The sequence below is a fragment of the Osmerus mordax genome, chromosome 21 (assembly GCF_038355195.1).
Source record: "Osmerus mordax isolate fOsmMor3 chromosome 21, fOsmMor3.pri, whole genome shotgun sequence".
NCBI classification, from domain to species: domain Eukaryota; kingdom Metazoa; phylum Chordata; class Actinopteri; order Osmeriformes; family Osmeridae; genus Osmerus; species Osmerus mordax.
This window is the reverse complement of record NC_090070.1, coordinates 733,207-746,002: the sequence shown is the minus strand read 5'-3', so window position 1 is coordinate 746,002 and position 12,796 is coordinate 733,207. Positions and strand designations below refer to the sequence as shown.

Here is a 12,796-nt window from a genome sequence, read left to right as displayed (position 1 = left end):
GTTTAGTAATGTTCTAATTGCACGTGACAATTAGTAAGCAGATCATCCAATAGATCCATATTACAGTATATACCATGATATTTTTCATGGTATTATGTGTCTGAGAGATTTTGACAGTGGAGTGAACTATTGTGCAGGTGACGATGTACACAAGGAAATTATGCCAACATGTTTTGCAGCGAACAACCACTTGACTGAGAAGCAACAGTCAGTTTAGACCAGCAAGATATTTTCAATTGATAATTGGCCTAATTGAAGGCAATTATACCTAACCATTTCAAAGATGTGCTAAACCATTTGAAATGTGTGCAAACTGTAGGCAATCGCACTTGTCATATATGAGGATGTGCTAATACAATTCCAATTTGATTAAAGGAATGAAAAATTCCAATGAGTTGTGAACAAGTGCCCAGCGGTTTGGAGGTTTGCACGTGTTGTTTTGAAAATGTCATTTCTGTTTCGTGAAATGAGCCAAAGCAATGGAGAAAAACTGTAAAACGTATTTCAGGAAAAACGCTCAAACGGGTTTGTCCTCCCTAACGCTACACAGCTGTTTAGGAAGTCAAACGGCAACAGAACATGTTCGGCACTACCCTTACTTAAATCAAAAGTCTTTCAATAGGTGAAACTATCTGACTACTAACCTGAACTTCATTGCCACAGCCTAAACTTTGTCAATCTGCTCATGAAAATAATTAATTTCAGCCTAAACCGCACAACGGAACGTTACATCGAATTCAACCAACGCAATCGCTACCAAGACGAACACAGCAGTCTAGTACTGTACTGTAGTAGTACAATTTACCGGGGCAGCTTCTCCACACAGGGCTATATCGCATTTTGCGTTGTTACCGACAATGATCGCTACCAGTGAGCTTTTTATGAATGAGCGATTTTCCACTAAATAAATGTCAAGCTTATTTACGTTTTTGGGGGCATATTTTCAGTTAGCAGATGGTACTGTTTGAATCGCGATTCCATCTTCTACTGCCGGTAACGTCGTAGAATAATTTTCAAAGGGGGTTCTTTATTAATGAATGAATGCAATATGAGTAGGCTAAATGCCTGAAAATATCACGAGAAGGGAAAACTTAAAAGGACGTTTAAGTCATAGAGATTAGGTCAATTTGTACACCGGTCTGCCAAATTTATTCGTTTTGATTCAGCTATGAGGTTGCCTCTTGCAGGGGAAATGAGAAGACATCATATTTCATTCTACACTTCACTCGTATTTTGAGTTGTAAATGAGCAGCAAAAAATAGATGCTTTTAAATCTATGTAATCTTTATAAATAATAAGTAGGTCCTATGCATTTTTATATACAATATACAGAAATATCAGTTGTAAAAATGTCATTAAAAAACGGACCCCTGTGCAACCGACGCAAGCAAGCACACCCTCCAATTTCCCCAGAAATTTTACCCTCTCTATTTTATTATTGTTACGCAAATGATAACACTTGGGATTTTATCCTTATCATAAAAAAGGTTTTGACCGAGTGATTGTCTGATTGTGAAGTGTAGAGTAAATTAGTCACATGATCTTTTACTCATTCTTTGTCAAGTGTGGAGTGAGATGTTTGGTTATGCGTGTCATTTAGTCATTTAGAAGACGCTGTTATCTTATCTAGCGTGTATAAGTTACATGTGACTGATAACTCAAGCACCATTGATAATTATGATGGGAATCCAGGTTGATTCAAAATAAATATTGTACAAGGTGCATGCTTATCAGACATTTGTACAGAGATTTCACATGTTGCAAATTGAATAATTCAATTTACAAAAATATAAAAGGGAGGACTGATATGCAGTCTCTTGGTGAGGTGAAGAGGTCATATAGCAAGGCACCTTACAGTACCCATATAGAACATAGTTCTATGTCCTGACTCTTGGGAGACAATACGGAGGAAATTGTATAAACAGGGCTTACATGAGTTGTCATCACCTGTTTTACTCTATCCATGTGTTGACCATGCAAGGAAACAACTCTGTGCATTCTCTTTGAACTTGTCCATTCATTGTATATAAGGACGGTTGTGAACCCTGCTCCTTACTCATGCTGACCACTGCAGTGGAAGGTCACATGATCCAAGCTCATCTAATGAACAAAGTGAACCCTTTTCCCGTGTTGTGAATTCTTCCGGCCTGCCTTATGACAATCTAATTATCAGTTTTTTGATGTTTTCTGTGTCTTCACATCAAAACACTCAAGTGACCCCCATGCTGGCTATTGAACCTGTTCTTCACTTGGCTAGCCTACTACATTGGCCTACATTTTTCTAGTCCAATTTACAACACTGGGAATCCAAGTTGGGTAATCTTAATTCTTATCTGGATCAGGGTGATCCAATCCAATGTTAATTTGAAAAAGCAGTACAAATGTAAAATGATTTAAAATCAAGATCATTCTGATCCAGATTAAACTTTTGAACAACTGGCCGCAGTGCATTCAGTAGATACTATTCATAATTGTCTTGCACTAAAGACAGGGTTGTGCCCCTGGCTTGTCCATGTTTGATGCCCCTTGGCTGTACAATGGGTTGTGGTCAGAATAGCATTCTAACTCACATACTACTGAACAGGAACATAGTATGGGTTTTGGGATGCAGCCCAAGTCTTCCATAGCCATTACACAGTACATCTGTCCAGAAGTGAAATGTAAAGTCAGAAAATACTTCTGATACAAATTCAAACTTAATTTTATTCAGGTTCAAAGAGTAGAATAGGTCCTGATGAAAGTTGTTCACCTTGCACCTGGTAGTCGATATTTCTGGACCCTGGAACAAGAAACATGGGGTTAACGTTTCAGTGGTTCTCAGTCATCCATCCCTTTCCCTCCATCCACTTCACATCACCTTTAACATCAGCTGTCCGGGATGTTTTGGCACCAGTCTTTGTAGGGTTCACGCACTGGCCATTACATACTCCGTAAGATGGATTGTTGGAGTCGCAAAGAACAGCATTGCAATGTACAAAAATCTACAGGGATAAAACAAAATTACCAAAACATCTAGTTGCAAGTAAGGCCTCAAATAAGGTTTCTTACGTTTTCTTTCAGAACCACCTCATCTGTAACGAAGGTGAACATGTTGACAGAAAAGCGCTTCACATGAGCAGGGATGTTAACCCTTGAGTCAGACTCCACAGGATGGAAAACTGTCGAGTAGGGGTCATCAAGGTTCGCACAGCTGAAAGGAAAAGACAGTCACTAAGGAATCCCAAGACACGATTAGGACTCAATTCTGAATTTTAAATTTAGGAATTGCCTGTCAACAATGAGGTTCCATCTAGGAAGAGAGCTCCTGTCTTCGTGTTGGGTTGCCCAGCAGTTCTCCAAGACGAGCTCCATTTTTAGGTCCATGAATTGCATTAATGCAACCTCAAAGTACAGGGGTTGTCTCAAATACTTAGCCACTGGGTAGTCCTCCACTTGATAAAATAGCTTATATGACTCATCTGAAAAGTAGACAAGTAATCAGACAGGGGTCTACAGAAGGCAACCCTTAAGGAAACCCTTATGTTCCATTACCCTGAGCCAATCTCATTTGGACAATCAAATATCCCACTCCAATGTCAGCTGATGGATCCTTTACCCTTGGCCGGGTACGGAACGCCATGGTCTCGGTGACATTGACCAGATAGTAGCAGGAAACTGTTTGCCTAGAAAGTTTTACAGCAGTGACTTCTGCAACATAGGATACGCACCCACCCAAAACAAATCAGTATGAGGCATCCTTACTTGTAATATGCCACATCAGGATACTTGCTGGTGTATTTGAGATCCAAGGAAATGTCGTTCTCATACACCATCATGTTGCCAAGCATCTGAAAATAAAGGAGTTATTCCCTTCAAGAAAAGGCTCAAGACGCACTTGTTCCGTGAGTACAACGGTACTTAGGAATGGTTTGCTTGACCCGATGTTAGTTTCCTCAAGGATCACAATGACTCTTGCTTAGAGACTTGTTGCTCTTGTGGTTAGTGGTAACTGTTTGAAATTTTTGTTCTCGCTGTGATATATTGTTTTTATTACTGTTGCTTGCTTTTTTTCCACAGGTGCACTTATAGCAGTTCATGTTGTTTAACTACATGCTCTTATGGTTCTTCCCTTTGGCACTTACTTTGGTTGTTCACAATGTGTGCTTCATGTTTTGGCTACTCGATGTTTTTTGGCTATCTTGTTGTTATGATCAGTGACCTATGCACTTTGTAAAGCTCTCTTGGAAGTTGCTTTGGATAAAAGTGTCTGCTAAATGAATAAATGTAAATGTATTCCCAGCAGTCATCAAGTCCATTATAAATAACCCCTTAGCCATTTTACCATTCTTGTGGTTCCACAACTGTTCACGCCGAAGGAAAAGTAAGCAAAGTGGTTGTTGCTATAGTTCGGTGTACAGGAATCATCTCTCAGGGTCAGATGACTGAGGATCATATTGGGAACAGACTCCACCTTCATAGCCAAGGCAGTCATTGTGCCATTAGAGTAACACTCTACAAAAGAACAAAGAGTTAATAACTATCCATCATTGAAGGGTTTTTGATGAACTTGGAACATACCAGTTGTGGTCAAGGGAAAGCTGCAGGACAACGAGAAGTCATTAAGCTTCAAGTTATTGGAGGCCACCAGCTCCAAATCAATTCTGGCTCTGACTGAAGTAGACATAACCATCTGTAAAAGCAAGATGATGTTGTAATAGCAATATCTAGCAGGAATTATGCGTTAATATCAAGGCAGAAAGTTCACTGTACCTCAAATATGGAGTCGGCACTCCGGTACGGCACCACAAAACTGAAGTGAGTGCTGTTGCTTATTAGCCCATACGTCTCACCCAGCTTACTGGTGAGTTCCCTCTCGCGAATCATGGTTCTAAAGATGTGGCCTTGGCTTCCATACCCAACAGTGACATAGAAGTACCCCGGGTCACATGTACCAGTAATCGCAGGGAGAACTGAAGGAGACAAGTCAACAAAACCATGAATGCAGTAAGCACATTGGCCTTGTCAACATAAAAGCTGAAGGAGTGTGAATTTCTCACCAACATCCTGCAAAGAGACCTCTGCCTTGGCTACATGGGAGAATGGAGTTTCTTCAGGCAGGATGAGCAGTCCAAAGGTCATAGGCAGGATGTAGGTTGTAAACAAAGGTTCAGGATTCTGCATATATTGGGAAGAGACCACTCAGAAGAGCAAACAAGACCACCCTTTAGATCAACTTCAAATGACTTGGCCATACATGCACAAGGACTGCATCCTCAAAGAAGGGCACTTTCAGGTAGAAAGACTTTGAGCCATTCAGAAATCTGTGCTCTTTAACATCGAACCCTTTCGAGTTGCACTCTGCCACAGAAAAGACCCCAGTGTTGAAGGTGATGTTGATCAGCTCCACATCAGGGAGAAAAGTACCCAAGAGGATTTCAAATAACCTCTCCTCAGGAACTGCATCTGAAATGTATCAAAAAGGATTTCAAATGTACATGTTGACGTCATAAACAGAAAGCCTAAATTTAAGATATCAATTATCCAGACTCACTGCCTGTGAACCGAGTAGGCCAGGACATCGGGGGAGTTGTAATAGGAAAGAGGACCTTATATTTTGTGTCAGTTTGAGTACTCTCTTCACGCCACACCAGTTCCAACATGGGCTCAATGGTAAAGGTGATGTGATACTGATCATCTGGGGCAAGACTCTGCAGTACAGTGAAAGCGAATGACTGAATGACAAGCAAAACCTTGCAATAGGCTGAATTAAAAGAGTACACTGACCAACCTTGTAGTACCCATCAGGTGTTCCTATTGGGAGCTCAATGACGATGTGAAATTCTGTGGATGACAAGGTGTATTTTCTGGCAGACATCTGGTATTTGTCCAGTCTCTGTCCATCAATGCCCATGTACATCTTTAATATCTTAATGGCACCCTTGATTACAGGTGTGATGCGGCGGGGTACATGCCAAATGATAGTCTTGTCAGTGAAAATCAAGCCACCTGTGAAAGACTCAAACTGTCAGTATTGACAAAAAGGTGAATTTTGTACTTAACATGTATATTAAGAAGAACACTAACCAGTAGGACAGGCAGCATCAGATTCCACAATATTCAAGCCATGAATGGGTACATAGTAAGTGCTAACACTAAAGACTTCCATGGGAACCCCAGCCACCTAATGGAATAAATATTTAGATGGATAACAATTGCAGGAACCAATTGCTGTGGACAGTTACTAACATTCTCTATGTAAGTCTCTGCTGAGTTGAAGGGACTTCGCAGCACCAAGCGATGCTCTGTAGACTTGACACCATAGCCAGCCGCCTTAGCCTCATTGAGCAGCATGACTTTTGGTTCAGGAGTAAAGAACATCAACTTCCAGATGTCATTTGGTGAGGCACTGGCCTGCAGTATGGGGAGAAATGTTAACTGCACATAAGTGTAAAAAATAAATAATAATAATAATAATAATAATAATAATAATAATGTACATAATATTTGAATGAATCCTGCCCAGCATCATCTGGGAAGTCATCATCATGACTCGGTATGTTCTTTGCAATCTGAGGCTTGAACAACTGGGTTGACACCTGAAAGACAGGGACATACACTGGAGACTGAAAATGGTGACACTTATTCATTGATGCAGATGTTTTAAGTAGCCTAATTAGATTTGAAACCTTGATATGACCCACCTCTATATAGTTCCTGTCACAGAGAATGTGCCGTGTGGCCAATGAACGATAGTTGCATGTTTTTGTCACAACATAAGTAGCCTCATCCAACTTAAGATCTCCTGACATTCTGAGATTCAGTCCAAGGCTGAATGTACCAGCCTCCTATAAAACCCAAATCTGGATCAGCTTTAAAATTCATTTAGTCAAAGCAAAATGGCTAGAGGGAAGATTTAAAATTACCTTGCTTCCAGCATAACAGCCAAACAAGGAGGAATATATTTTAATGTTTCCCCATGGGTCAGACTCCATGCTGTATCCACACTGTGCAGCCAGTCTGGGTGTAAGCGGTATGACATCAGTGCCATCTGAAAGAATAGCATACAGGGGTGAAGCTCTCAAAAGAGAACCACACTATAAAACGCAAGCTACTTACTGATAGCATCAACTTCAAGAAGATTCGCAACAGCCAGAGACTTATCCAAACTCAGCCGCATGACATTTCCAAGACAATTGGACCGCAAACCACTGTCTGAAGATTGTTGGGTTAGATACAGATATAGCCACCATGGTGTATGTGATAAGTGTGCAGCTTCTTAAAATAGACCCTTACTTGTTTGTGAAGTTTGACTTAAACCTGTCTCTTTCTGACCAGAAACTGCAACAGCTAGCATCACAAGCCATGTTGTGCTAAGAAAGTACAAAATATGTAAGATATATTCTTTGTAGAAAAAATAAAGGTAGTTTTAAAGTTACTTACAGATATTCAAATGCATGCATCATATCAAATTAGAGACAGAGCAAGTTGCTTGTAAGAGATAGAGCTCTAGTCAGAAATACCAACACTGCATCACACAAAATTCACCACACTGATTGGTACTGTGACTCACCAACACTTTATTCTGGCAGCAGTTCAAGTCATACAGGTGATGATCATTAGCAATTAGAAACCCTGATTTTGTAGTTAACTATTAGAGGACTGACACATCCAAAACCTTTTCCGATTCCTCTTCATTTTCGACTACTACCCAGAAATAATATACTACCCAGAAATATGATTATCTGAAAGGAGACAACAGGAGAACAGGAATTAAGAAAACGAGGGACCAAGGTAGGTCCAATGTATGGAGGTCCAGTTTTGAACCATGTGAAATGCAACCAAGTGTTATATTTAGACGCACTGTAAGGGCATCCTTTGTCTAACGTACTATAGGAGGGTAGTACTGTAACCTTTACCTTTTGAGACATTACAGTAGCACTCAAAACTTGTCTTGGTCTACATCACTGGATTACAGCAGAGCTACACAAGCCTTACCAGTTGGCCCATGCAAGAGGATTCTATAACTATGAAATTATTTGAGCATAGCAATTAGTCAAAAATGTATTTATGTTCATTTAAAAGTGCATTTGTTTCAGTGTAAATTGCAGCATAGTATATTACAGTGATAGTAGCAATTAGTTATCCATTGTTATATTCATGTTAATCAGAAAAAGAAAAACAACTTCATAAATATAATTATTGATATTAAGTAATTGAAAAACATATTTTCAATTGTCAAAGGAACAATATCTCCCCCCCACATTTCTATAAAATCCTCATGGTTGTATCTCATTCCTGACATGCAGTTTCAATGTAACCAATAAGCAACCACATTATCTAAATCAAACATGCAAATGTGACTGAATGTGTAACTATTAGTTGTCTCGTTAACATGATTACAGACCTCAGTGCCTCCAGTTTGGTAGATCTTTAGCTCCAGTTGTCTCAGGAAGGAGGTTGACTTCAGAGCTGAGCTCAGAGAAGCACAGCCTTCCTTTGTGATGTGACAGCCTGACAGCCTGTATAAGGTTATCATTAAAAAGTATTACAGAATATCAGTCTGTTTATTTTCCTCTTAAACACAAAGACGGTTTGATTAGTCAGATGACTGTCTGTCCTGGTTGGTTGACTTCATAGCATATTGAAAATGGACTACGGTGATAAATGCAGGGTTCCATGCAGTACAGGGAATGCTGACACTTTTCAAAGTCTTCCTAAGGAACCAAACACTCGACGGGCTGTGACGTTTGTCTATTAGAAGATCCCTGTTCAGTTCGACCCTCAATTACACATTTGATCGAACCATTTCACCAAGGACAGTTTTGAAAACCTGGGACAATGTAAAGCAGGATTTGCTATGAAGCTGTTGCTGAAAAGAGGTGCTGTTCCGACCTTATGTTCATCACAACCGCAAGCTGTAGTATGATGTTGTCGCTAACAGTTATTAGCAATGCTAACGTATCCTGCCTGAATCTAGCATAGGCAGAACGTGTGATGATTTAGTTTATTGGCAATGGGGCTAACGTTATTTCATGTTCCTGACTGTGTTTCATTCAAATAAATAACCCGTGGAGTCACGTGATCGGCTGGACAGAGATGGCGGCTTTAAGTTTAGCTCCTGGCCCAACACTGCCAAATAGTTGTTTTATATGGTTCCAACTTTGATTTTCTACGACTTTGTACTCAATAAAGTCAATTAAAGCAGAATGGCAAACAAAAACAGAACCCAACGCTACAATACTGATGCCCTTGCAGAGGCATTACTGGAGAAACAGAAAGGCTACTTCGAACCGCGTCTTTCTCAGATTCAACAGGTGGGGATCGACAATGACGAGAAGCTAACTGCTATCCATGAACAACTAGCATCTCTAACTGCAAGCCTTGGCTCTATCAGATCTGATGTTGACAATCTAAAAACTACCGTGGAAAGCAACTCAAGTATCCTTGATAGCCATGGCCGCGCTTTTCAAGAGCTGGAGGTAAAGCTAGCAGATATGGAGGACAGAAACCGACGATGCAATATTCGCATCATTGGGTTGAAAGAGGGGTTAGATATGGAGGATTATAGGGGCCAAAACTAACTTACTAAATAAATAAATAATTGAATGGTTAAATACTTGGATAAATAAATAATTATATAACACAAAGCTTAAATAAATAACTAATTATATAACTGAATGCCTAATTGACATACAAAATATATAAATTACAAATTAAATGAGACACTAAATATATAAATGTTACATGTATTTGTGTGTATATATATAGAGATTTACATTTTCATGTGTTCACATTTATTTATTTATACTTACATTTATCCACGGTGTAACTTGTAACTCAAAAGTCAGGGGGCGGGTTAAAGCCTCTGATTGGTGAATGAACAGTATTACACACCAGGCAGGCTCAACCAGTCGATCAAGCTCTCTTCGATCCAAAGGGATCCTCTATCGTCTCACTCTGCAGCCTAGGGGTGTAATTATTTATTTATCCAAGTATTTAACCATTCAATTATTTATGTATTTAGTTTTGGCCCCTATAATCCTCCATAGTTAGAAGGCTCTAATGCTATTCAATATCTCTCGCGTTCCTTGCCTGAGTGGTTCCCGAAACTGTTCAGATCGAGATTATGAGAGCACACCAAATTTACAGTGATGGCCCAAAGAAGAATGCCACTACTAATCGCACGTTGATTTTCAACGTACGTCGCTACACAACCAGGCAGGCGATTCTACAGGCTGCGCGGAAATCTCCTCTCATCGTCGGTGGTCGGAAAATTCACTTCTCCCCGGATTATAGCAACTGCACGGTCAAACGACGCCAAGCTTTCTATCAAGCCATGGTTTCAGCACGAGTCAAGGGTCTGGATTTTTTCCTTTCCGCATTTAATCACACGTTTTTATTAGTGCTGTCAAACGATTAGAATATTTTATTGCGATTAATCGCATTAATGTCATAGTTAACTCACGATTAATCGCAATTAATCGCACATTTTTATTCTAAATGTCCCTTGTTTTTTTTGTCACATTATTTTTTCTCATTTTAATGCTCTTATCAACATTTACATTTACATTTATTCATTTAGCAGACGCTTTTATCCAAAGCGACTTCCAAGAGAGAGCTTTACAAAGTGCATAGGTCACTGATCATAACAACAAGATAGCCAAAAAAACATCGCGAGTAGCCAAAACATGAAGCACACATTGTGAACAACCAAAGTAAGTGCCAAAGGGAAGAACCATAAGAGCATGTAGTTAAACAAGTCACAACCAAACAACATGAACAGCTATAAGTGCAAGTGTACCTGTGGGAAAAAGCAAGCAACAGTAATAAAACAATATATCACAGCGAGAACCAAAAATTTAAATCAGTTACCACTAACCACAAGAGCAACAAGTCTCTAAGCAAGAGTCATTGTGATCCTTGAGGAAACTAACATCGGGTCAAGCGAACCGTTCCTAAGTACCGTTGTACTCCCGGAACAAGTGCGTCTTGAGCCTTTTCTTGAAGGTGGAGAGACAGTCAGTGTCTCTGATGGAGGTGGGGAGTTGATTCCACCACTGGGGGGCCAGACAGGAGAAGAGCTTGTGTTGGGACCGGGCGGTCTTGAGCGGTGGGACCACCAGGCGGTTGTCTGAAGAAGACCGTAGGTGGCGGGTGGGGGTGTAAGGCTGCAGGAGAGACTTGATGTAGACGGGTGCAGTCCCGTTCACTGCTCGGAAGGTCAATACCAGGGTCTTGAATCTGATACGGGCCATGATAGGTAGCCAGTGGAGAGAGATGAGGAGCGGGGTAACATGGGAGCGTCTGGGTAGATTGTAGACCAGGCGGGCCGCCGCGTTCTGAATCCTCTGAAGAGGGCGGGTTGCACATGCTGGGAGACCAGCGAGCAGAGAGTTGCAATAGTCCAACTTGGAGAGGACGAGTGCTTGGACTAGCAGCTGGGTGGAGTGCTCAGACAGGTATCTCCTGATCTTCCGGATGTTGTAGAGGGTGAATCTACACGACCGGGAGACCGCAGCAATGTGGGCCGTGAGGGAGAGCTCGTCATCCATGGTAATCCCAAGGTTCCTGGCAGAGGATGAAGGAGTCACCGTCGCAGATCCCAGGGTGATTGAGAGATCGTGGGAGATGGAGGGTTTAGCCGGGATGATGAGAAGTTCTGTTTTGGCGAGGTTCAGCTGGAGGTGGTGCTCGGTCATCCAGGAGGAGATGTCTGTGAGGCAGGCCTCAATCCTAGCTGAGATCCCCGGATCGGTCGGGGGGAACATGGTAAAGTTGATTGGATTGCTTAGTTAGTGCAAATGTTTTTTTTAAATTGAAAACAACATTGCAAAATTTCCTGGTTTTGACGAGGGGGCGGAGAATTCGCATCACATTACATTTAGTCATTTAGCAGACGCTCTTATCCAGAGCGACTTACAGTAAGTACAGGGACATTCCCCCGAGGCAAGTAGGGTGAAGTGCCTTGCCCAAGGACACAACGTCAGTTGGCATGACCGGGAATCGAACTGGCAACCTTTGGATTACTAGTCCGACTCCCTCACCGCTCAGCCACCTGACTCCCATTGGCCAAGCACACAGCATCAGCTGTGTGCTTGGCCATCAAGTGGTATTTCAGACTGGACGTGCTGCGATGATAGCTCAGTTCACAACGACAAAACACACAGATCAATTTGGTCTTGTCAATGGAACCATTTGGCAACTTTTTTAAAGTAACCTTTGCATTCAGAATCTTATCGGCATCCATTTCGGCGTCTCGCTATCCACTCAAAAAAAATGAACGCCATTAAAATGGGTTTGCGTTAACGCCATTAATAACGCGTTTAACTGACAGCACTAGTACTTAAATCTTACTGATGTTCAGAGGACATACCTTGATGAGCAGAAACTGCATCAGGCACTGTTGGGGGCACATTGCTGCCTGTGTCAGAGTCATTTCTTTGTTCTTCAGAAAATTCACATTGTTCAATAATATTATGTTCACCTCACGTCAGCTGTATGTAGAATTCCAATGATTTTTTCTTTTGTATTATATGTGGAAGTAGGCCCTACATTATTAGAATAATCTGGTGTATATTTGAGATTTGTTGACACAATTTCGAAAAAAATATTAAGATTTGTGAAGATTAAGCTATTTTCAGACATTAGTGATTTTCTATAATTTTGTTTGAAACTTAATTGAAAAATTAAAGGCTGAGGAAGTACACCAGACATTTGCTCAGTCTGTGATGCTTCCTCTAAAAACCCAGCAATTCAATCAATTTCCCTGCACATTTGCAATGTAATGCAATGCAGATGTGCACACCGCGTTTTATAT

General features: G+C 40.8%; 1 protein-coding gene across 1 annotated transcript; it reads right to left on the bottom strand.

Annotated features, from left to right (window-relative positions):
* Window positions 1-2,685: 2,685 nt before the first annotated feature.
* On the bottom strand, window positions 2,686-7,485 carry LOC136965154 (uncharacterized). Its single transcript, XM_067259191.1, has 21 exons — window positions 7,420-7,485; window positions 7,273-7,349; window positions 7,096-7,191; window positions 6,903-7,027; window positions 6,681-6,824; window positions 6,477-6,575; window positions 6,226-6,390; window positions 6,064-6,160; window positions 5,768-5,985; window positions 5,531-5,687; window positions 5,234-5,442; window positions 5,037-5,154; window positions 4,750-4,949; window positions 4,558-4,669; window positions 4,322-4,491; window positions 3,742-3,827; window positions 3,532-3,662; window positions 3,269-3,458; window positions 3,049-3,190; window positions 2,858-2,981; window positions 2,686-2,779 (listed from the first exon to the last, which is right to left on the bottom strand). Exons 1-21 carry the CDS (start codon window positions 7,440-7,442, stop codon window positions 2,703-2,705), a joined length of 2,760 nt encoding a protein of 919 aa, XP_067115292.1. The 5' UTR covers window positions 7,443-7,485; the 3' UTR covers window positions 2,686-2,702.
* Between the last annotated feature and the right edge of the window lie 5,311 nt (window positions 7,486-12,796).